At 46.8% G+C, this 25,385-nt stretch overlaps 1 protein-coding gene across 9 annotated transcripts; it reads left to right on the top strand.

Annotated features, from left to right (window-relative positions):
• Positions 1–36: 36 nt before the first annotated feature.
• LOC310714348 (uncharacterized protein) lies at positions 37–24,291 on the top strand. 9 transcript variants are annotated; one of them, XR_014529644.1, is made up of 5 exons: positions 227–583; positions 1,469–1,573; positions 5,500–5,542; positions 17,509–18,691; positions 22,703–24,291. XR_014529644.1 is itself a non-coding variant. In XM_083519774.1 (4 exons), the coding sequence occupies exons 2-4, from the start codon at positions 1,481–1,483 to the stop codon at positions 23,057–23,059; spliced, it is 498 nt and encodes a 165-aa protein (XP_083375900.1). In that variant the 5' UTR covers positions 37–583; positions 1,469–1,480; the 3' UTR covers positions 23,060–24,291. The 9 variants fall into 9 exon arrangements, 1 of the variants encoding a protein (XP_083375900.1); XR_014529645.1 differs by having other exon boundaries at positions 22,698–24,291; XM_083519774.1 differs by lacking the exon at positions 17,509–18,691 and having other exon boundaries at positions 37–583; positions 22,698–24,291.
• Positions 24,292–25,385: the final 1,094 nt, after the last annotated feature.

Here is a 25,385-nt window from a genome sequence, read left to right as displayed (position 1 = left end):
GGCAGGTGAGCGGGGCGGGGGGGGGGGGCGAGCCGAACTAACTGCCAGGTCAGTTCAGTACAGTGGTACCTCGGGTTACAGGCGCTTCAGGCTACAGACTCCGCTAACCCAGAAATAGTACCTCGGGTTAAGAACTTTGCTTCAGGATGAGAACAGAAATCACGTGGCGGTGGCGGAGCAGCAGCGGGAGGCCCCATTAGCTAAAGTGGTGCTTCAGGTTAAGAACAGCTTCAGGTTAAGAACAGACCTCCGGAACGAATGAAGTACTTAACCCGAGGTACCACTGTATTTGTATTTGCTTGACGGGGGCTACTGCCCCCCCTGCTCCGCCCCTGGTTGAGGCCTGCTTCTGTGTGCAGTTACTCAGAAGTAAGCCCTGCCGAGTCCAGTTAGACTACCTCCGCAGTAAGTGCAGAGCAGAGCTCCTGCGTAAGTTTCCTACCGGATAAAATCAACTGGATTTCTTCTTGTTCTTTTTCAAGTGCTTCAGTTGGATTGCTTAACCTTGGATTTGCAGGCGCGCTGCCGGATCACGTGCCTTGTTTCCCGCGAGTAAGTCGCATCGAAAGGGGTTTGGTCCCAGGTAGGTGTGTCTCAAGGGACCGTCCTTCCTGTTTGGTGTGAACAGTTTGTGCCATGAAATCTTTGCTTGGTATATTTCAGAGCTGTTGTTTAGTGGAGGTCGCAGGATTTGCCCACAGTGCCTCCAAAATAAAATCGTGTTAGGAGAGGAACCAAATGGAGGTCAAACTCGGTGTCCAAACACCTTGGACTAAAAGCCCCTCGGGGTCCCTTCCAACTCTGCAGTTCTAATTCTGTGAAGTGGCTGGAACTAATTTATTATCACTGCAAACCTGCATTGCATAGCAGGATTCTACTGTCAGCACACTTCTGTGGTTTGTTCTTTTTTATTACTGTTTTAAGGGTTTTGTCCAATGTTAGTTCCACTCAGAGTAGGCCTGCTGGAATTAATAGACATGACTAAATTTAGTTCATTAATTTTGGTGGGTCTATTCTGAGAAAACAATTGGATACCTTACAATGAAGTAGTACAATAAAATGACTTATTGAACAATGTCCTCAATCCATCTCTCTCTCAAAACTATAGACCCTTCTTGTGTGAAATCACTTTCCACTTCACCAAATCCTGTTGCACAATACAAGGCAACAGCTACTGCAGAGAGCTATCTACATAAAGGCTGTGCAAATGTGCATGAAATTATATACTAAGGAGCAGTAATCAAAAACCCACAATCTATAAGAGTACTTAGTCATATTGACAATCCTTTGGATACATCCTTGGTCAGCTGTTGAGTGAAGATAACCTAGGCAGATAGGAGCAGTAGCCAACTACTGCCTGTTTGCACTACTATACCTTGATAATGTTGTTCTCTGAATTGTGGTATAATTGAGATCTAAAAATAAATTGGGATCTGTATGATTAATATTTGTGTTTGTTTTCTTTTAGTTTGGGATAAGAATGGCGATATGGAGGGAAACAGAAGTAGAACAAAATATGTTTAAGAGAACTTTATTTTGGGATAAGGGAAGTAACAGCACCATGAGAATGTTAGTAAGTATAATGCATTTAATATTCTTAGTGGATCCTTTTATTTACTTAATCCGCACTCAGAATCAATACTTAGATTATGTACCCTGTGGACACAAAGATGGGTTTACCATAAAACCACAGGGCAGGAAGAAAGCTGGGAAACCAGCAAGATAATGGAGTGAATTCCCCACATTTTCCACATGTCTACTTTAGCCTAATAGATTCAGCATCAAGTTTAGTTCAGCAGGAAAGGAGAAAAAAATCTAGCATTCTCTGCTTCTGCATGGGAAAATCATAACTGTCTACTGGAGGTCCTTCTGCTTTTCCTTTGGAAAGGGGCACCTGTTGCAATGCCTCTGTCTTGAGAGACAGGAATGAAGTTCAATTACTGGAGAAACACAGTGACTGCAAGGACTGGTAACTCATAACTTCTGCCTGCTGCATTGTTTTTTCTGCATGAGCAGCAGCAAGGTGACCTCTCCAGGGTGGAAGCCTGGTTAGTGTGTATGGAGGTCCTGGGCTATCCAGGTGACAAGAACCCCCTCTGTGCCTTGCTGGTGTCGTCCAAAGGAAAGCAGAGCAATACATTTGGCACCAGCTTAGCTACAGGACTTGCCAGAAGGAGGCGTACAAGGCACCATCCAGCTGTTTTAGCAACTCCACTCTGGATTTGTGTATGGTTTATTCCGTAGCCTTAGCCAATGGTGTCCCACAAGGCAGTGGGTGCAGATTTTTGCTCAGGGTTTACTCCTTTCTTATAAATGAGCATAGCCGCAAGGCAGTGGGGAATTAGGATCAGAGTTTTCCTTCTCTTAGATGGGCTCCCTTCCCAGATTGATGAGCCCCATCTACCCCTCATTTCCCTCTACAGCACATGCAGAAACTGCCGTTTTGCCCCATTGGACCCACTGTTGGTCTCGTCCACTCAATCTGCTGAAGCTTGTCCTCGCATGCAGGGGAAGTCCCTAATTCATTGAGGTTTTGAGACCCAACAGCTGGCCAGTCGAAGCTGTTTCCCGGGGTATGGTTGCTGTCACATGCTGACAGCCTAGGAGCCACAGGTGAGAGCTGAGTGTAGGGTGGGAACCGAATATGGACAAACTAAGCCAGAAGGAGCACGACATGTCCCACACCAGAGGTACTACCCAACCCCAAACCCCGTTTGTATTCAGACAGAAAAGACCTGCTTCTGCCTTGATTTCCACAGTAAAAAAATCCATTGCTCCTATGCAGGAGTTTCTTCTTGGAGCCTACCAAACTACAGAATACAGACTTAGCTATTCCTTGAGCATTTCTTTACAAATAACAACTTACATATGTTCTGTCTACAGAATTCCCCACAACAAGCTCCCTGTTGTTTTTTATACTTGTCTGTTTTTTCACATTGCTTGCCTTTTTTGTCCTGGCATATAATTTATTGCAGCTTCTAATTGCTTTACAAGGGAAATATAAGGTTCAGGTCTAAGCAAGGAGTACAGAGTAGATAACCACGCAGTTTGATATCATTATCTTTATTCCAAAGTCCAGACTGGACTTTTAAGTATCAATGCTGATATTCAGTAACTATGATGTGCTGTTTATCCATGCTGCTGAAGCAAATTGTGGAAGTGAACTTAAATCTAGTTTCTCAAGGAGAAGTATTAACCTGCTTATCAATACCCAGTACTACTTTCAAGTACAATATTGGTGTGGAAAACCTGCTTTGCCTTGAAATATCAATTTGATATATTCTTGTGAGAGAGAGGAATGTGATGTTCATTTCACTTATTGGTTTTGGTATTTTCATGACACCGTTATGCCAAAGCACTCACAGTAGTTTACATTTTATAAGAACAGTTTATAATCTTAAGAGACATAATTTTAAAAGGAATCAAGATGAAACAGGAAGATCAGCAAATCCAACTGGCAGCTCTTTCTTACCTAACACGAACACAGTACTGTTACATAAGGACCAGGTGGAAGCTTGCTGTGGGGATTATTCTAGGAGGGGAGGAGCTAAATGACAGTTTGTCCGAGCCAAGAACATGAAGGGGGTCTCAGTGTCTCACTTCTCTTTCAAGGCTCAGCCAGCTTCCCCAGCGGAACTTGCTGATGGATTAACAGACTCCGTTTCTCAAGTCTGTTTGTCTTCTGCTCTCCTGCTGCCTTGGAAATAGATCTCTTGAGGCAACCACCTCTCCTTGCCTGGCTTTGGGGTTGCATCCATGCAAAATGAACTTTTAAAAGTAGGAGCAGTAAAACAACAGACTATATGCAAGTGGCAGGGAAGGGGGGGGGGAATCTGAAAATGATGTTCTCTGTTGTATCAAGACTCCATTGCTTCTGGTAAATTGCACCGATTCTGTTACTCTGCAGTTTTGCAGATCATGGATTTGCATAAATTCAACTGTGATCTATATATTTTAAAATGAAATTGTGTTTCTTTATTTGATTTAACTGTGCAGTCTTATGCACCATTTGGCATACATATAAATGCATTTTATTTACCACCCCCCTTTAAATTGGTAGCACTTGTCCTGATGTAAAAGACATAAAGCAAATTTACATAATGCCCATATAAGACCTTTTTTAATGAAAAGTCTTAAATTAAGAGTGCTATAAATATATTAGTAATCAAAGAGCAAATAATACCAGTGAACATATCTCTGCAGAGCAGTTGTTGAGATCCATTTCTTACTGTCAGTGTCAGTGCATGGCACACAGTCCTAATTAACATGTTGAATTTAATGTTTAAATTTTAATAAATTTATATGCAATGAAACACTTTCATTCAGGCCTACAGTTCCTTGAAATGAATAATTGCTTTTCTCTGATGTACAAATATATTGTTTTGTTGGGGAAAAAATAGACATTTTGCATACTGCAGTATCAGTCAAATGAGCTCTGACAGTTCTCAGTTCAGAAGAAGCTTGTGCTAAAAGTGTTAAAACTTGAATAACAAGACTGTATTGGTTTTAATCTTCAGATGTTTTGTAAGAATCTTAGGGCCTGGGCCAAAGGAATCTCTCAATGAAGAGGTCATCATCCATTTTAGAATAAGTTTGCACATGCTGCTTAGGAACCAAAGATGGTTCATGTTCAGGAACACTTACTGAAGTGTGTAGAACCTAGATATAATCAAGCTACAAACAGCTGTTCAAATACCAATGTTTTCAGAGTCATTTCTTCACTGCACATGGAGGCCTGGATCCTTCGTGTTGCTAGAATAATTCTATCCATTGTATTTGTACCTTGCTCTTCCTCCAAGGAGATTAGGAACATGAAGTCATCACATTTTATCTTCAGAACCACCTTGTTTTGAGGGACAGTAATTTGCCTAAGATCTCCAGATTGGCTAGGGATTTGAATCCAGATCGCACAGGCCACATTTCAACATGCTAGCCAATACACCACATTGACTGTTCTTGTGTTTGTAGGCAGATGAGAACTTACTTATATGTTGCTACCACAGTTGCACTGCATTGCTTGCAAGGCAACATTTTAAGAAAATTTGGTGGTTCCTGCCCACTAAAAAGATTTGAGGAATTAGAGAAAGCTAATATTGCCTGAGATGAGAGCTGTGATTGACTTTGTCCCACATAAATTTGGAGAATTTGTCCAGGAGAAACAACTCAGAATTTTTGTGGGAAGGAAGGTGGTTATATAAGATTAGTGAAATTTCTCAGGGCATTCCTAGTTGGTGTGTGTGTGAATTCAATTGACTGCCTTGGTCTTTTTTGTGCCTTGGAGAATACCAGACATAACTGTTTGGGGAAGAATCTAAAGCCAAAGGAAACATTTCTATCACCTGAAAGCGGCCTGCATTTTGAGGGTTATATGGAGAACTCAAAAGCTTGTTCCCTATCTTTGACATTTTGATTGCTCCTAATAGGTATATTTGCCCAACTCTGGATTTTGAAGCTTTTTCTTATGGACCAACATATCTTTCTTTGTTTTTTTTCTTTCAGTATCTTCAAATCCAACACTTCTTAATAGTGGCAAGCAAGATGAGTAAGAACTTATTAAATTCAGTTTTCATAGTTTAAAGAAAAAGGCAGTTTCTAGATCAGATACTACTTGGGAGAGATTGCACTAGAATTAAGTCCTATATCAAGTCCTATACAGTGGTACCTCAGGTATAGTACTTAATTTGTTCCGGAGGTCCGTACTTAACCTGAAACTGTTCTTAACCTGAAGCACCACTTTAGCTAATGGACCTCCTGCTGCTGCCGCGCCACCGGAGCCCGATTTCTGTTCTTATCCTGAAGCAAAGTTCTTAACCTGAAGCACTATTTCTGGGTTAGCGGAGTCTGTAACCTTAAGCGTATGTAACCTGAGGTACCACTGTACAGTGCAATTCTTTGCATGCCTACGCAGAAATACATACCACTTTGTTTCCTCAGACTCAGTCCCAGGAAAGTGTGTATACAGTTGCAATCTTACCGCTCTTCCCCAGAAGTAATCCCCACTGAGCTGGTGGAACTTACTTCTGGGTAAACTTGCAGAGGATTGTCCTGTAAACAATCTAAGACAATGGAGGGGGAGTTCGACACTTCATGTCTCACCATCTCAAAGCAGTATTTTCTTTGCATCACAATGGCACCTAATACCTTGGAAGTTAAACAGTATTTATGGAATGATTGAACACAGCTGTTAGTACTGTAATGAGATTTCATGCATCTGTGGAGAGAATATAAAAGCTAAGAAGTCTGGGGGAAATATCCTTGAAATCATCAGAGCAATACTAGGATTTTTATTCCACAGGTTCTTCTGGCCTGTTATTACATGAAGGATTGTGTAGTCGGGGAGGGGAGTGAGAATCAAGATGTAGTCTTAAATCTCTAGCAGCAGTCAAGCTACTATATACAAAATATTGAAATGCAAGCATAATACAATTAGAAATTGTTAAAACTACTATTAATTGGTGAAATTATGTAAAGGACAGGAGATTCCTGGAAAAGTAAAATAGTGAGTGTCTCCTTGTTGTAGATAATATGAAGCGGAGATGTATGAGAGCAGAATATATAAAGAATTTGTGACTTCATATGAATTATGTTGTCACATATTCTGTACTTTAAATATTGGCCTCGGTCCAGTATACCTGAAGGAGCGTCTCCACCCCCATCATTCTGCCCGGACACTGAGGTCCAGCGCCAAGGGCCTTCTGGCGGTTCCCTCATTGCGAGAAGCAAAGCTACAGGGAACCAGGCAGAGGGCCTTCTTGGTGGTGGCGCCCGCCCTGTGGAATGCCCTCCCACCAGATGTCAAAGAGAACAACAACTACCTGACATTCAGAAGACATCTTAAGGCAGCCCTGTTCAGGGAAGTTTTTAACGTGTGATATTTTACTGTATTTTTGGTTTTTATGGAAGCCGCCCAGAGTGGCTGGGGAGGCCCAGCCAGATGGGCGGGGTATAAATAATAAATTATTATTATTATTATTATTATTATTATTATTATTATTATTATTAGTTAATTTTTAATATATTTATGATATTGCTATACAGACAGGCAGATAGATACTAGATATAGGAAGGGCACTTCTAGATCAGACCAAAAGCTCTGTTCTCACACTGGCTATCCAAATGCCTGTGGAAGTCCACAAGCAAGGCACAGATGCAGTAGCGCACTCCCACTCATGGTCTCAGCAACAGGCATTCTGAGGCATATTATGAGAAGGAATCCCCTGTTCGAAGCAAATGGAATGGGAGCAAGCAGTTAAAACCTCTTGTGCACGATCCCTTCCTCAGTTCAGTTCTTCCTCCTGTGGCTGCTTTTAGCTCCTAGAAAACCTTGATTTTGGATCTCCTGTTTAATCTCTAGTTTGACTCAGTATTCAGTTCCAGTGGGCTGAATTGGTGCATAACAAGTTATAGGAATGTAAAAAGCCGCTTCAGGTGACAAATTGTGCACATCACAAAGTGGAGGCAAACAGTCAGTGCTTTCACACTCTGATTAGTCATTTCCTAGTTTGTTGCTGAGAAACCATAATTTACTGTTCATCCAAATCCGCAAACTTATGTTTGCCCTCCAAACCAGAATTTCAGACCAGCTTAAGCAATAGTTTAGAGGGAGAATGTAAACCATAGTTTGCTTTCCCCCCCAAATGTCACAGCAAACTATGGTTTTCCACAAACTACAGCATAACTAATCAAAGCACATGAGCACAAGGCTTGTTCTCATAACACCAAACCATGGTTTAGCATTACATAAACTGACCTATTTGAATTATGTCCTATATCTACATATAGCTACAAAAAACTTAATATATTTTAATCTACTTCTGAGTAAGAAAGTTACATGGCATTTTGTTTGATTCCACCATCACCCTGCTCCCAAAATTAATTTCTCTGCTGACAGAAATGAGCTATCATAGGAAAGGTTGATTTACAAAAGGGAAAAAAAAGAAACCCCACCCTCAAACTCCCCTCCCCCCCAAAAAAAAATCAGATTTGACTTTTCTGATTAATTGATCCTTTATATAGTAGGATAATACATTTTCTATGGAATGCTCTAGTACAATAAGACTAAGAGGGCTATGAATAATAGTCAATATGATAACAGCATCAATAAATTACCGCACATAGGACAGGATTATCCTGTAAAATGTGAAGTGTTTCAAGTTAAATTTGTTTATGATATCTGTAATTATCTGCCACTTGGATACCCTTCTCAGCAGGTTGAACAAGTACACAAAGCTTAACAGAGTTTGAAATAAAAGAAGTGTTTGGTCTACCCTTGGGTTGTTCCATTGTTGATGTAAAAGAGAGCAGCTGGTAGCCAACCAGGAAGTGGAGTGACGTGTGTAGAGTAACTGATAGCTTCCTGCTACCAGCCAGTTGAATTGCCACCTTGTTTTTCCCCACCCCACCCCATTCCACTTGCTGGCTGGAACCCAAAAGCCTATTCAGTTCCCCAAGTGTAGCTTTCAGGTTGACACTACTGCGTCATGGGCTTCTACCTTGTTTAAAGCTGCTGCAGACATTCCCCACAAGAGGTAGGCAACCAGAGGGTGGTGGGTAAATGATTGAAACATCTGCTGTCCATTGTTTTGAGCTTTGCCAAAAACAAAGAAGACCTCAGTCCCGAATGCCCCACTTCCAGAGTGCAGAAAATTTGCAGTGGTTACTAGAAGATGCAGAATTAAAGGTCTGCAGAGACACTTCCTCCTCTGTGCATTACATCATGAACTATATCTTTGATCAGTCTTGATCAGTTGCAGTGCTTTCTACTCACCTTGCCTTCTGATCAGAGGCAAAGTGGTAACAATCTGTTGGTGAATCAATTTATGTTTGCAACTTGATAACCCAACAAACAGCTAACATGAGGTGCAATCTAATAAAAAGGTAAGGAATTTTAGGTTAAACTGATCTTGTGGGAAGAGCTAAGCATCAATGAAGGCACAATATTAGGCTAACTAATGTTACCAGTTAAGCAGCTGTTCCTATTGAAATCAATCTAAAACTGATTTAATTTTGGCTGGATTATGTTCCAGGTGTGCCATTTTTAAAAGTATGTGAATTATGCTGCTCAGCACTCCCACTCCAATGTTTTAGACTTATGCCAGCACTGAAACATAAACTTCCTGATCTACCTTATGCATGAAAATTATAACTGCTTTTTTAGAAAGTTACTTAAGTTCAACATTAAATTATAAGCGTCTACTGAAAGCAGACATTGCATAGTACGGGGGCGGGGAACAGCTTAATAATGTATTTTTCCTTTATATGGGTGTAATTCCATTGATGGCCTTGTGTTCATGGAGTGATCCAGTGGGTGCTTCCACTAATGGAAAAAGAGGGAAGAAGTATTTGCCAGCTTCATCCCCTCCCAGAAATGGGCTCCAGAGAATTGAGGGACCTTCCAGAACAAGGTTGAAGGCAGTGGGGGAGGGCTACAATGGGGAGGGTAAATTCACAAATATTGGTTCCATCCTATAGTAGGTGTTCATAATTTGCATTTCCTTGTCTAGGGAAAAGGAAGGTGTGGATTCAGTAAAAGCTGTATCATACTTTCTTGGTCTTTCCTAGTTTGACCTTGTGTGCTCTTCCTGCAGTCAGGAGCCCCTTGGCTGATTTTCCAGAGGATGATCCAAAACAGAGTTAGAAAAGTAATCCCTTGGAGGGCTGCTAAAAGTGAGAAAAGTCTCTCTTATCAAGGTATTTAATAGAACTTCCCAGCTGCAAAAGCCTTTGGAAGTGGGATTCAGCGGCTCTCATTTAAGCTCTGATCAAGTTTATTTTGGATTATTGTAACATGTTATGGTTGCCTTTTAAAATGGTCTAAACGCTTCTACCAGTGCAGAATGCTGAGACCCAGCTGTTATCAGGAGCTCCAATAGGGAGATCATGTTGCCCCATTTTGACTGTTAACTTCTAGGCCCAATTAAAGTTCCAGTATTGACCCTACACAGCTTCCTTGAAGAAGAGGCCTGCTCCATTAACTACCATATTTTTCCCTCTATAACACGCAGATTTTTTTCTCCTAAAAAGTAAGGGGAAATGTCTGTGCGTGTTATTGAGCGAATGTGTGGTCCCTGGAGCTGACAGGTGCGAGTGAAGGCAAAAATCAGGCAAATATCAATCGTCCGGAGAAGGGAAGCCTTGAAAAGAGGAAGCTGCTGCTTTCCTGCATTCTGCCTCAGGGTCTTAGTGCCCACCCGCTTCTGTTTGTTACTGTGTTTGCTCAAACGGAACAAAGAGCAGAGAAAACCCCTCCCCTCCAGGTAAGCAGAGCGTCCTTCCTTCTAATTCCTCTCCGTGCTCCGGTGCTGCAACATGCAGGTGTGGGGGAGAGAGAGACAGCTGGCTGGCTTGGGTGGGTGGGTGCGTGGGGGGAACTTTTGCCTTCCTTTCCTCCCTCCGGTAAAACCCCTCTCCTGCATTCTTAGCCAGCTGCTTCTCCGCACACCCCTCTCGGTGCGCCTTGTCCCTTCTATGTTTTTCCTTCCCTCCCCACTTAAAACGTGGTTACAAAGCACGGATCCACATTGTCAGAGCTGCTTGAAGATCCTAGCTCACAGAGGATCACGCTAGCCAGCGGTCATTAAGTAAAAGTCTTTATTGAATTACAGTTTCCATTCTCACGCTGCTGCGCGCAACTCTACGCCTAGTAGCTAGGTCGGCGAAGCTCTGTCTGAGTCTCCGCCCTGTGTGCACCAACTTAATATCCTAGCCTTGCTCCACCTTTTCCTCCTGACTGTCCTCCTCTGGGTCCCTCTACCCCCCGGGGCTTCTTCCTTCCGGGATTCTTCTGACGCTGACCCAGACCCTCCTGCCTCCTTGCGCCGGGCTTTAGGACCTGGCTCTCTTTCGGGGCTGCTTACTGCGCCGCCTTCCTCTGCATTTGAACTTGGCGCGCGCGCCCAACCTTCCACTTTCCTCTCAACCGTTTCTTCGCTCCCCGATGGAGGTGTGGCCATCCCCGACTCATGTCCTCCCTCCTGTGGAGGTGTGGCCACTCCTGACTCATGTCCTCCCTCCTGTGGTGAGCTGCCAGCGCTTCCCCCCTGGCTCCCTTCCTCTTCCCTGCTTCCTGGCGGTGACGCTGGTCCCGATTTCCAGCTGCTCCCCCCTGAGTCCTCTCTGGCTCTGTCTTCCTGGGGTGCCCCCCTAGACTCCCCCCTTGCCCTCGCCACTGGTGCTCCTTTCTGTGAATCCTCTGATTCACTGGAAAGACTAGGAGATCTCGGGTCGTCGTCGTCACTCATCTTTTCTTCTGCCTCCTCCCCTTCGCTCTCTGTTTCCTCCCTTGCCCGTGCTTCTGCTCCTAAACCCCTGACATCCATCCCCCCCTCGAAGCCCCCCATTCCCCCCTCCCCTCCTTCCGGTGCTGGAGCTGGGGGCTGCTGTTGCAAAGGGACGAACGTCGGGTATCGGTCGCTTCCCGTGGCAGGCCTCCATCTGAAGTCTCCCGGGTCTTCCTCCCCGCTCTCGTCGACGACAGTCACCTCCGCTTCCATCTCTGTGCCGCCGTGCTCGAAACCAGGGTCGTCCCCGAAAACGTCCATGTCCGTCTCTCCCTCACTTCCTCCTGTCGGTGTTGCTCGTCCTGGGCCTTCCAGCCACCGTCTGCGCCACTGCTCCTCTGGCCTATCGTCCCACCAATACGAGGGTTCTGATGCAGATCCCGAGGGTGACCCCTCCGGGGAACGGACGTCTTGTGTCGGGTCCTCGTCCGAGTCGAAACCCCGGAAAGTGCTGGCCGAAAGTGTGGGCGTGAAAAGCCAGTCGTCAAAATATTCTGCTGGCATAGGTCTATGGGGAAAGAGGGCATGAAACTCGTCTTTGAGGAGAGGTTCGTCCAAGGCGTAGCCCGGCACCCAGCTGTTCGCACTGGCCGGGGTGCCCTCCCTGGCGAGAAAGTATTCTACCCCCTCTTCCCCCCATCTGGAGTCCAAAATCTCAGTGACTTCGTTGATGCGCTCCTTCTGTGCCACTCCCGCGTGCCCTGTTCTGTCTCTGACCGGACTCGGCGCTGTTCCGGGTTCCTGGAACCTGTGCGGTGCCTTGTAGGGAGTGAGCACCGATCTGTGGAATACCGGATGCATTCTGGAACCCTCCGGAAGTGCCAGTCTGAAAGCTACCGGGTTGACCTGCTCTTCGACTTGGTAGGGCCCCAGTTGCTTATGCCCTAGTTTCTTCTTGGCCAACGACCTGGCCGGCACTGCGTGGGCTGCTAACCAAACCCAGTCTCCCACGTGGAGCTCTTCTCCAACCCTTCTGTGCTTGTCCGCTTGTACCTTGTATGCGTGCTTGGCCAGCTCCAGGTGGCGCCTCAGCTGATCGTGGACCTCCTGCAGCTGCGACGCGAACGCATCTGCTGTCTGCGGCTCCCCCTCCCCCATTCTTTCCAGTCCCGGGAAGGTTCTGGGGTGCCTTCCGTTGTTGGCGAAGAACGGCGTGACCCCCGTGGACACGTGCTTCGTGTTGTTGTAGGCGAACTCGGCAAGCGGTAGGTAATCCACCCACGTCGCAGGCTGTTGATTTGCATAACATCTCAGGTACTGCTGCATGATGGCATTGACCCGCTCCGCTTGCCCGTTGGTCTGCGGGTGTCTCGCCGACGCCAGGTTGATCTTGACGTTCAGGAAGCCCATCAGCTTCTGCCAGAAATTCGAGATGAACTGCCGCCCCCGGTCGGACAGAATAGACCGTGGCAGACCATGAACCTTGAACACGTGGTCTATGAACAGTTTGGCGGTTTGCTCCGCCGTGGCCACCTTCGCACACGGAATGAAATGCGCCATCTTGGAAAACAGGTCCACCACCACCAGCACTGCCGTCTTGCCCCTTGAGCTGGGCAGATCCGTGACAAAGTCCAGAGCCACCCTTTCCCAAGGTTCGACCGGAGTTTGCAGCGGTTCCAACAGTCCGGCCGGCGGTTTGTGCACTGGTTTGGCCCTCTGGCAGGTGTCGCACCTCGCCACGTAGTCTGCGACCTCCCCTCTCATTCCAGGCCACCAGAAATCCCTGGCTACTAATTCCACCGTCTTCTCCTTGCCAAAGTGCCCGGCCGTGGGCGCGTCGTGCAGCTGCTGCAGCACCTTGGCTCGAAGTTCGTCTCCCGGCACGTAGATGGCCCCTTTTCGGATGAGCAATCCATCTCGTAGCCGAAAACCGTCGGCCGCTGCCTTGCCCCTTTGCACCTCTGCCATCTTTGCTTGTGCGAAGGAGTCCTCCTGCAACGCACGTCGCACCGCCTCTAGGTCCACGGTCGCCGCGGCGCACGCCCACACTGCTGGTGCGAAGATGTGCATGGCGGCCGCTGGCGTTGCGTCCTCCAGATACTGTGGCTTACGGGAGAGAGCGTCTGCCATGATGTTGGTGTCCCCCGGGACATACTCAATTCGGAAGTCGAAGTTTGCAAAGAACTCAGCCCAACGTATCTGCCTCTGGTTCAGGAACTGTGCCGTGCGCCAGTGCTCTAGATTCTTGTGGTCCGTGCAAACCTGCACCGTGTGCTTGGCGCCGATCAGAAAGTGCCTCCACGCCTTGAACGCTGCGTGAATGGCCAGCAACTCCCTGTCCCAGATGGTGTAGTTCTGTTCGGACTTGCTGAGCTTCCTGGAGTAAAACGCTCCCGGTCGCCACACCCCCTGCGGGTCTTTCTGCAACAGGACCGCCCCCACGGCTCTGTCCGAGGCGTCTGTCTCCACCCTCATCGGCTTGCTGGGGTTGACATGAAGCAGCTGCTCTTCCGACGCGAAGAGACGCTTGAGTGCCTGAAAGGACTGCTCCGCCTGCGCTGTCCAAACGAACTTCTTCTTCTTGGAGCTGAGCGTGTCAGTGATGGCCGCTGTCTGCATCGCGAAGCCCTTGATAAACTTGCGATAGAAGTTCGCAAAGCCGACAAACCGTTGGACCTCCTTCCGGTTGCGCGGACTCTTCCAATCCAACACCGCTCGAACCTTGGCGCTGTCCATGGCGAGCCCCTTGTCAGACAGCTTGTAGCCCAGAAAATCCACCTCCGGCACGTCAAATTGGCACTTCTCCAGCTTGGCGTAGAGCCTATGTTGCTTTAGCCTGCTCAGCACTTCCTTGACGTGTCCGTCATGCTCCTGCTGCGACTCCGAAAAGATCAGGATGTCATCTAAGAAACAGACGCACGTCTTGTAGAGAAGTCCCGCCAACACGTGATGCATAAACGCTTGAAAAACGTGGGAGCCATTTTGCAATCCAAAAGGCATAACTCTATATTCGTAGGTCCCCAGTGGCGTGAACATGGCTGTCTTCCACTCATCTCCTTCCCGCATGCGAATGAGGTTGTACGCCCCCCGCAGGTCCAACTTGGTGAACACTCTGCCCTTCCGTACCTTTGCGAGGAGGTCGTCAATACGGGGCATGGGGAAGTCCGATGGCCTAGTCAGACTGTTCAAAATCCTGTAATCCACTACCAGTCTTTTCTGGGGCGTGTCCCGCTTCTTAACAAAGAATACGGGACTGCCCCCCACTGCCCTGGACTCCCGGATGAAGCCGCGTTGCAAATTATGGTCAATGAACTCTTTGAGTTCCTGCAGTTCGTCCTCTGACATGGAATACAGTTTCCCTTTAGGCAGCGCCGCCCCCGGCAGCAGGTCAATTTTGCAGTCATATGGTCTGTGAGGGGGTAGCCTGTCTGCCTCCTTCTCGCAGAAAACTTCCAAAAATTCAGCGTACTTGTGTGGAATCGCTTGCAGCGTGCCTAGCAGCAGCTGTGACTCCTCTTCCTCTCCTTCCTGCCTGGGCACGATGCAGTGTTCAGCACAAAAGGAAGAGCCGAAGGTCAGCTGCCTCTGGTACCAAGCCATCGCTGGGCTGTGCTTGTCCAGCCAACTCATGCCCAATACAATGGGCGTGTCAGATAGTCGAGTGACGTTGAAGCTGATGATTTCTCTGTGATTCCCAAGTCGCATCACCATTGGTGGCGTCTGCTTCACCACTTGCCCCCCGAGCAGCTCCCTGCCATCCACCGTGACAACCTGCAGGGGCAGTGTGGCCGGCAGCAACTGCACAGCGTGCCTGTCGACAAAGTCCTGCCCTATAAAGTCCGCATTGCTGCCTGAGTCAATGGTGATTGGCACGTCCATGGTGATTCCATTGGGCAGTTGGAGAGACGCTGTGAGCCTCACTACTGGTTTGGGCGGGAGGGGGTTCACGGGCTGTAAAATCGCTGGGGACTGCGTCACTAACACGTCTGGCTGGGCCCCAGTGCCTCTTCCTCCAGCCAGACAGCCTCGTTTCCCTGCTGTGGTCCTCCTTGCTGTGTTGCTGCAGTCACCATTGCTGAGGCTGCAGTGAGCTTGTGGGGCCTCTGGGGACACTCTTTCGCCATATGCCCTGGCTCCTCACAGACGTAACACTTCCTGTTCCCTCTAGGAGGCTTCGCTTTCACTGCTGCTGGTGCTAGGGCTCTGGTTGCTGACTGAGCCCTTGCACCTCCCACCTCCATAGGTTCGGCTCCTCCTCCTGGCGGAGGCGTGGATTGCGCCCGCGCTGCTTCCCTGGGAAAGAAGGAGGGGCCCCCGGCTGGTTCGCGCCCTCCACGCCCTTCGTCCCTGTTCCACGGACGTCCTTCCAGCCTCACCCCCACTGCCAGTGCCCTCTGAACGACCTCCTGGGTGGTTCGGGGTCTCTCCCCCCTGGCGATCTCATCTTTAATCGAGTTATGCAGCCCCTCCCAAAAGAGGTCTCTTACAGGAGCCGAATCTCTGTCCCATTCCAGGGCACTGACCAAGGCGAAAAAGCGGGCATGGTACTGCCTGACGCTGGCCCTCCCTTGTCTCAGCCCATGCACCTCCTTCCGTGCAAGATCCACGTCAATACTTGATAAAAAACACCCATCCATTGCTTTAATAAAGGCATCTGCATTCTGTAGCGCCGGATCCTTATCTCTCCATAAATTGCGTAGCCATGCTCTCGCATCCCCATGCAGATGGGACATGATGAACCCCACTCTCTCTTGTTCATCTCTAAAGTCTTTATGCAGCAGTTGCAGTGCGCACAGTACGTCGGCTCTAAAGTTGGGATACTGTTGCAGGTTCCCATCGAAGTGAGAGACCAGCCCGCCTGTCCGTCTCGCCAACCCAATGCCCTCCTGCCGGGGTGTCTGCTTTGTCAGCACGTCTAACCTGACCTGGAGATCCCTGCAGGCTGCGGCTGCTTCCTCCTCCCTCTTCCTGGATGCTAGAGCCTCGGCGTTCAGTTGTGCCACCGCGTTTCTGAGTTCCTCTATCTGCTGCTCAGCCGTCATGTCGTCTGCCGTTCGTGAGCTTGCTAGTAGGCACCTGTGTCCCTCCCCTCCTCGAGGCTGTAGATGCCCACAAGTCAGACAGAGCTTACTGTCAGAGCTGCTTGAAGATCCTAGCTCACAGAGGATCACGCTAGCCAGCGGTCATTAAGTAAAAGTCTTTATTGAATTACAGTTTCCATTCTCACGCTGCTGCGCGCAACTCTACGTCTAGTAGCTAGATCGGCGAAGCTCCGTCTGAGTCTCCGCCCCGTGTGCACCAACTTAATATCCTAGCCTTGCTCCACCTTTTCCGCCTGACTGTCCTCCTCTGGGTCCCTCTACCCCCCGGGGCTTCTTCCTTCCGGGATTCTTCTGACGCTGACCCAGACCCTCCTGCCTCCTTGCGCCGGGCTTTAGGACCTGGCTCTCTTTCGGGGCTGCTTACTGCGCCGCCTTCCTCTGCATTTGAACTTGGCGCGCGCGCCCAACCTTCCACTTTCCTCTCAACCGTTTCTTCGCTCCCCGATGGAGGTGTGGCCATCCCCGACTCATGTCCTCCCTCCTGTGGAGGTGTGGCCACTCCTGACTCATGTCCTCCCTCCTGTGGTGAGCTGCCAGCGCTTCCCCCCTGGCTCCCTTCCTCTTCCCTGCTTCCTGGCGGTGACGCTGGTCCCGATTTCCAGCTGCTCCCCCCTGAGTCCTCTCTGGCTCTGTCTTCCTGGGGTGCCCCCCTAGACTCCCCCCTTGCCCTCGCCACTGGTGCTCCTTTCTGTGAATCCTCTGATTCACTGGAAAGACTAGGAGATCTCGGGTCGTCGTCGTCACTCATCTTTTCTTCTGCCTCCTCCCCTTCGCTCTCTGTTTCCTCCCTTGCCCGTGCTTCTGCTCCTAAACCCCTGACACACATGGATCCTCAGGATCTTTGCATTGGGTCACCCCAAATTCACCATCAGATCACATAGCATGTCCATGGCTACAGCCTGCACCAAAAAAATCACGCACCCACTGTTGCCTGGGGCTGCAATGGTGCAAAAACGTGGTTACAAAGCACAGATCCACATGGATTCTTATGATCTTTGCACTGGGCTACCCCAAACTCACCGTCAAATGACATGTCTGTGGCCACAGCATGAAGCACAAAAATGATACATCCACTGTTTCATTCAGAATTTTTTTTCTTGTTTTCCTCCTCTAAAAACTATGTGCGTGTTATGGTCAGGTGCGTGTTATTGAGCGAAAAATACAGTATTTCTCCTTCCTTCTTCCAGGCAATCTAAATGGCACTATTCTGTATGAGTTCCTTCCTCATGTGAATCAAGGCTTGCATGTCACAACATTTACAGTTAACTCATACACCATCCTTGGAAACTGCCAGTCACAATGACTGACTAGCAATGCTTTTCCCCACCAGACATGCATGAAAAGCACCAACAGTGCCAAAATAAACCTGCAACATCAGGAACACTGGCAGACAATGTTAACCAACCTATTAACTCTATTTCACACAGAATGGACAAGCAGGCTGCCTGGAAAAACAAATGTGCACATGAATAGGAAGAATTTAGTTGAGGAGGAAAGCCCCAAGTTACCCAAGTCAACAGAAGGAAATTTCATGCAGTGGAGGAGATGACTGAGAACCAGATTTGATAGAGGGGTATTTTAGATTGTATCAAGAGAGCCAAACCTGGTGAGGCTGAAGTCTTAAAGTTATGGGAGGAGCAAAATAAATTAGCAGTGTCTATTATCTAGGAAAATCCCACAGATGCCCAAATGATTCACACAAAGGAGAGAAAAACAGATGCTCAGATGCTTCAGAACTTGGAAAAGGCATTTGGATTTACAAGCAAGCACTCACATCATGAGGGATTCATTTAGGGCATGAATCCAAGAAGGACTGTAAGAATCATGAAACACAGTTCCTAACCATTATTGAAAAGATATAAATTTCCTAATACAAAATGGATGAGGAATGCAAAATTAGTTATTTCCTGGGGTCACTAGGACGCACATTTGTTATGTTTATAGTTCACATGGCTATAACATTCCAAACTTACCATTTGGTGATGCAGTTGGACACCTAAGAGGAAAATGTGAAGAGGAGCAAACACTCTTGAATCAGGAATGGAAGTGACACAATTTATGTGTCCCAATCCCAGAAGAGAGTCAAGGCCATATCCAGAAAAGTTGTTTGCTACAGTTTCTACAAAGAGGGATACCTAGCCAAATTTTATAAAGCGCAAAAGTCAAATAAATTCCCTGAAAACAAGCAACCAAGACAAAATAAGGGGAACAACAGATGAATCTAACTGCAAATTTTAATGATGAGAAATGAAACAAATGGTTGATTGATTCTGGGTGTCCTTCACATATGAGTTATGATAAAAATTTCTTTGGAGGCATTAACAATCAGTAGATGGTAATATCCAAATTGCAGAGCACAAAACCATAAAGGTATGTGGCACAGGTTCATGAACCTTAAATTGCAAGCTAAGCAATGAACTGAGAGAATACTGTGCAGCAGGTCCTGTATGTCCCACAATTGAAATATGTCATGCTTAGTGTGTCTGCTTTGGACTGAAAAGGTTTTGATAGGCTGTTTAAATATGGGAAGTGCCAAGTGACCAGAGATGGGGGCACACTTAACTAATGGTGTATATGAGACCAATCTTTCAGGACCCCAGTCTGCAAATGTGGCACACTAATGCCAGAAGGATGAAGCAGATCCAGAAATTTGGCACAGAACCTCTCCTTTCCATCAATGCTGAGGCAGCCAGCTGTCTCCAGAGCAGGCCTAAGGAAGGCAGGGCCCCCTACATGGCTGGACGGGAAGTGAAGGCTCACCTCTCCTGGCTACTCTTGCTGCCGCCCTGCAGCTCCTGTGTGTGCAGCTGACTCGGCCCAGTCCAACCTTCTGAGCTGGGGGGGGGGGAGAGGTTCACCTGACAGAGGGAGGGCGAATAGGAGGAAGAGAAGGTGGAGGCAGCAGGAGCAGTCCTGTTGCTGTCTTGTGTGGCAATAGGGTCGTAGGGTTGTTTGGGTCTGCAGGGTGACATGAAGGAAATTAAATCCAAAGTGCAGAAGCTGTGGGAGCTGCTGAAGAAGCTGAAAAAGCAGAACGAGCAGCTCCACATTTGCATTGCTGGCGGGGCTTCGGGCGGCAGCCCCAAGCAGCTCTTTGGCAGCATCCAGAGCAGTGGGGGGGTTGGTCACCTGCATGCATCCAGATATGGCTCTTGCCATGGCTGTTGACAGCCCGCTGTTCCCTTTGACCTTCCCCTGCCACCGCCAGGAGCAGCCCTCTGCTCCTGGAACTCGAGAGTCACTGCCTCAGCCCCAACAAAGCTGGGCCCAGGTGGCCTCCGCCTAGCAAGAAAAAAGGAGGAGGAAGTGGCCTGGCACTGGCAGATGTTTTGGCAACAGGGAGAGCCGGGGAGAATGCCAGCCTCATGGAGGAAGTGGAGCCGCTGAAACCCAACAAGCTGGAGTGACTGGCCAGCTGTGGCAAATCAACTGTCTCATGCAGCACCAAAATACATTTTTCTTTCAGTGCTGCGTGAGCCAGGAAATCCATAGGGCACTGCGGCACCAAAGGACGTGCATCTTCTGGTGCCATGCTACCCTGTTGACCAGGTGATTTGTGCAGCAGCAAAACAGGCATATCTTTTTGTGCCCTGCTGCCCCAAAGTCCAGCTGAATGGTGCAGCATTGCAGCCACGCCAGCCAGCCAGATGGAGATGTTAGGCACCAAACTTGGCACTGGAACCATACAACACTGGTCCTAAAGGCTCCCAGTATGTTTCCGAGCACAATTCAAAGTGTTGGTGCTGACCTTTAAAGTCCTAAACAACCCTGGCCCAGTACACCTGAAGGGGATATATAGTCTCCACCCCCATCATTCAGTTCGGACACTGAGGTCCACCTACAAAGGCCTTTTGGTTGTTCCCTCCCTGCGAGAGGTACAGGGAACCAGGCAGAGGGCCTTCTCAGCAGTGGCGCCCTCCCTGTGGAATGCCCTCCCATCAGATGTCAAGGAGATAAAGAACTGTACAACTTTTAGAAGATATCTGAAGGCAACTCTGTTTTTAATGTTTAACGTTTTATTATGTTTCAAAATTCAATAAATTATTATTAACATTATTAATAATATTAAGCTGGAAGACACCCGGAGTGGCTGGGGAAACCCAGCCAGATGGCTGGGTATCATCATCATCATCATCATCATCCTTTTCCCTGCTTTTCAAAAGGCCAGTTGCTTGTCACAAAATGCTACTGGCGCCTGGTTAATTTCAAACACTGAACAGAACTCAGATGCAGAGAGAAGGTTTAGGTCTCTTTGGAAATGACAAGATGCATGCTGACTGATGCAGACATTCCCAAGTACATGTGGGGAGATGCAGTAGCCACTGCTGTGTATCTCCAAAACTGTCTGCCAACCAAGGGAGCTACACAAACGGACCTGAAGCTTTATTATGAGGCAGCCTACCTATTCTGGATAAGGCATTGATGTCTACTCCAAAATATGAGCTTGGTTGATTTGGAAGGGCATGACAATTGTTTTGGTTGGTTGGCATGCCTACCTTAACTACGACAAGACTAAGGCACACAAGGGATTTTTTAATCATATTATTAGAAAATAATCATATTATTATATACGGTTTGGATAAAATATAAAGACCTGATTGAACCTAAAACCCCATGGTGGATCCCCCCCTTGGAGGCTAATGCAGTAAAGTAAAGTAAACATGCAGGTAGGCTGGCTCACATATAAGTCATTATTAATGGAGGAAGGCACCCAACTAAAGTTAAAGCAGTATGATGATATGAAAGAACATTTTTCAGGATGGCTACAGTACTTCCAACTAAACGAGACCTTTAAACTTGATAAAAAGAAGGGCTTTGCCAATGAACCCTCTAAATTGGAAACAATTGTTAAATAATAAAACTAAGATACTTCCTAAAATGTACCAACTCTTCCTTGACTGGGAAGTCAAGGAGGAGGAGGTCAAATAAGTGATGATTAGGTGGGCCCAGGACGTTGGTCATACTATTCTGATGAGTGATTGGGAAAATTTGTAGAAAACGAATATGAAATTTACAGCCTGTTATAATATTAAGGAAAATCTCATGAAAATGCAGTTCAGGTGGTATTTGACGCTGTCAAAGCTATCTAAGCTGTATAAAAATATCCTGAGCACATGCTGGTGGTGTGGAGATACAGAAGGAAATATGTACCACATGTGGTGGCTCTGTATAAAAATTAAAGAATTCTGGAATATCATAAATGATGAACTGAAAAGAATGATGCAAGTATCTTTTCCAAAAAAGCCGGAGGCCTTCCTTCTAGGTATCTTAGATAAAGAAATACCAAAAGGGCTTAAGGAAATTTTTCTATATGGCACTGCGGCTGCAAGGACCCTGGTTGCAATGAATGGGAAGGGGGAAAGGGTTCCTTCCAAATCAGAGTGTTTAAACAAACTTCTAGAATACGTTGAGATGGCACAGATGACAAGAGAGGCAATTCAAATCAATGCTTTATTCAGAAATGGGACATGTTTAAAAAATATTTACAGAACTATAATCAGGGTGTGGCAACTATGACAGCATTTGAATGATCTCTGTAAACAATACAGTGTTTGAATTAAAATTAGAGAAAAGGATTAGTGAAAAAGATGTAAGGTGTATGATAAATTTGATTGAATTATGAAATCTACAAATGTTTTGCAGAAAAAGTAAACGCATTGGGTGTTGACAGGAAGTCATGTATAAAGCTATAAAATACAGAATAACAGAATAGAAGATGATTGCTATTTTGGCCTATTTAAAAGTTTTTACTGTTTTTTCTTGTGGTTTTTTCTGTTCTTTTTTTCTCAAGTTGTAATTCACACTTTCTGTTATGTTTATTTTTGAGCTTAATCAATAAAGCACATTTATTCCCCCAAAAAAATCAAACACTGAACAGAACTCAGATGCAGAGAGAAGGTTTAGGTCTCTTTGGAAATAACAAGATGCATGCTGAATGATGGAGGCCTTCCCAAGTACATGTGGGGAGATGCGGTAGCCACTGCTGTGTATCTGCAAAACTGACTGCCAATCAAGGGAGTTACACACACCTTTTGAACTTTGGCATGGAAGAATACCTAACTTGTCACACATAAGTATATTTGGCAGTATTGCTAATGCTTTTGTACACAAAGAGAGCAGGCACAAACCAGACTCCAGGGCAGAACAAGGAATTATGGTAAGATATGCTTCTGGGGGCAAAAATGATAAAAGTTATGGACTTAAAAACAGGAAAGGTCAGCGTAAGATGTGGTTCATTTTGATGAGCACAGTAAAACTGATAAAAGAGGAACTGTGATAGATTATTCTCAGCAGTCAGTGAAAGAAACACAAAACCCTTTGTACTTTTCACAATACGTAGCAGTCCAGATCTAGCTTTTACTTTTATACCTTCTAGCACAGATGATGAACAGAAAGAAGCAGCAGAAGACCAGGCTCCAAATAGCACCACCAGAGGGGATGAGATGGAGAGTGATGTCAAGATACTACCACTGGAGGGTGAATATGAGGATGTTGATGCAGTTCCAGAACCAGAGGTCTGACAGACTCAACAGAAGTGTTCCACCTCTGCGACTATCCGGCATTGCAGGGTTGGTACAGCCCCTAGAACCTTCCGCCTGGGAAGAGATAGAGCAGATGCCAGTCGCTGAAGCTCCTCTGTGGAAAGATGCTATGCAGGAGGAGTTTGATGCATTGCACCAGAACAAGACCTGGACCAAGGACCAAGCTGCCTCCTGGGAAGAAGGCAATTGGAAGTAAGTGGGTACTCCAGATAAAGCAGGGTGCAGAAGGCAAAGTTCAGTGCTGCAAAGCAAGGCTTGTGGGGAAAGACTTCCTTCCAAAGTTTGGAGAGGACTGATGAAACTTTTGCTCCAGTATTCAGATACACTACTTTAGAACACCTTTAGAGATTTATATGAAGCAGCCGAATGGTTTTGTCAAACCAAATAAATCTAATTTAGCTGCTATTGGATGAGAAGTTTCATCGCATGTTCATACAGCTCACACAGTTCATACACAAGGTCACACAGACAAGTGTTTGTACACAAAACACAAAAATGGACGATGTCCTTATGTTCTAGCATTTGTGGATGACCTGATCATTGCAACTAAGAGTGACTGAGATTAAGTAGTAAAGGATGTGGCAAAGGATGTGTCAATCAGAGAATCGGGAAGAGTCTACTACCTAGGAGTCTAAATTGAAAGAGGAGAATCAGAGGATGGATCCAATCTTCCAAGCCAAAAACAAGTTGTTGAATTGCTTGGCAGCCTGAAGCTGTAACCATACCTATGGCCTCTGATTTTCTAAAGAGCCAATATGAATCTAAACTCTTAACTGACAGCAATCAGTACAGGTCAGTGATAGGAAAACTTTTGTACAGTGGTACCTCGGTTTCCAAATATCTTAGTTCCTGAACAACTCAGAACCCGAATGCTGCAAACCCGAAGAAGGTGTTCCAGTTTTTGAACTTTGCCCAGGTAGCCGAATGTGCTCCTGAGCTTCCATTTTTACACAGCAAATTTGAGTCCCCCACATAGTAATTAAGGCTTTCCCCCTCTCGTTTTGCCCTTAAGCAGCATAATTAAGTACGCCCCATCATAAATAAGACTTTTCCCATCCCGTTTTTACCCTTAAGCTGCAAATTTAAGTCCCCCCCCCCCCGCATCGTAAATAAGGCTTTCCCCCTCTCATTTTACCCTTGCACCACAATTTTTTAAAAAACCCATCGTAATGAAGGCTTTCCCCCTCTCGTTTTACCCTTAAGCAGCAAATTTAAGTCTCCCCTGCCCCATCATAATTAAAGCCTTCTGTTTCTGATTGTAGTGTTCTGAGGTGATATTTGGTCTTTTGTTTTTGCTATTTTTTATGTTTTTGTGTGCCTTTTTTATTTTTGTGTTTGAATGATGGATTGATTGTGTGACTGTAGAAATGGATAAAAGCCCCCTATCCAAACAATTACTATCGGTGCAGGTAAGAAAAAAAATTATTTTAATTTGGAGTTTGCCCCTGGGGGTGAAGTCAAACCACTGTGTTGGCAGCACCAACGTGACCTCACCAGAGTATAAGCCTGAGCAGTGCGTGTGGAGGTCCTGGGTGACCAGACAAGACCTCCCCCTTTTTGGCCTTGCTGATATGGTCCAAAGAAAAGCAGAGCAATAAGTTTGGCACCAGCTACAGGAGTTGCTATGGGACGCGGGTGGCGCTGTGGGTTAAACCACAGAGCCTAGGACTTGCCGATCAGAAGGTCGGCGGTTCAAATCCCCATGACGGGGTGAGCTCCCGTTGTTCGGTCCCTGCTCCTGCCAACCTAGCAGTTTGAAAGCACGTCAGAGTGCAAGTAGATAAATAGGTACCGCTCTGGTGGGAAGGTAAACAGTGTTTCCGTGCGCTGCTCTGGTTCGCCAGAAGCGGCTTAGTCATGCTGGCCACATGACCCGGAAGTTGTACGCCGGCTCCCTCGGCTGATAAAGCGAGATGAGTGCCGCAACCCCAGAGTTGGCCATGACTGGACCTAATGGTCAGGGGTCCCTTTACCTTTACCTTACAGGAGTTGCTGGAAGGAGGTTCCACTCCAGATTTGTATAGGGTTTTACTCCTTAGCCTTTTCTTTTCCAGAAGATATCCTGCAGGGCAGTGGAGGATTAGGATCAGACTTTTCTTCTAGATGGGCTACCTTTCCCTCTACAGCATGGGCAGAAACCACCTTCTTAGCTGTTGGACCCACTACATGAAACTATAGGTCAATGGAACCTGACTGGCTCAGCATACAAGAAATGGCAGGTTTGATACTGACTACTGGTTCCTAGGGGAAAGGGTTGGGAAGGAGCCACACACATCCTTACCAGTCATAGAACATGGAATGGCTGGCAAATGGACTACAGTGGTACCTCGGGTTACATACACTTCAGGTTACATACACTTCAGGTTACAAACTCCACTAACCCAAAATAGTACCTCGGGTTAAGAACTTTGCTTCAGGATGAGAACAGAAATCGTGCTCCGGCGGTGCAGCAGCGGCAGGAGACCCCATTAGCTAAAGTGGTGCTTCAGGTTAAGAACAGTTTCAGGTTAAGAATGGACCTC

Source organism: Podarcis liolepis (genome assembly GCF_965112155.1).
Source record: "Podarcis liolepis genome assembly, chromosome: 8".
Lineage (NCBI taxonomy): Eukaryota > Metazoa > Chordata > Lepidosauria > Squamata > Lacertidae > Podarcis > Podarcis liolepis.
This window is presented reverse-complemented; position numbering and strand designations above follow the sequence as displayed.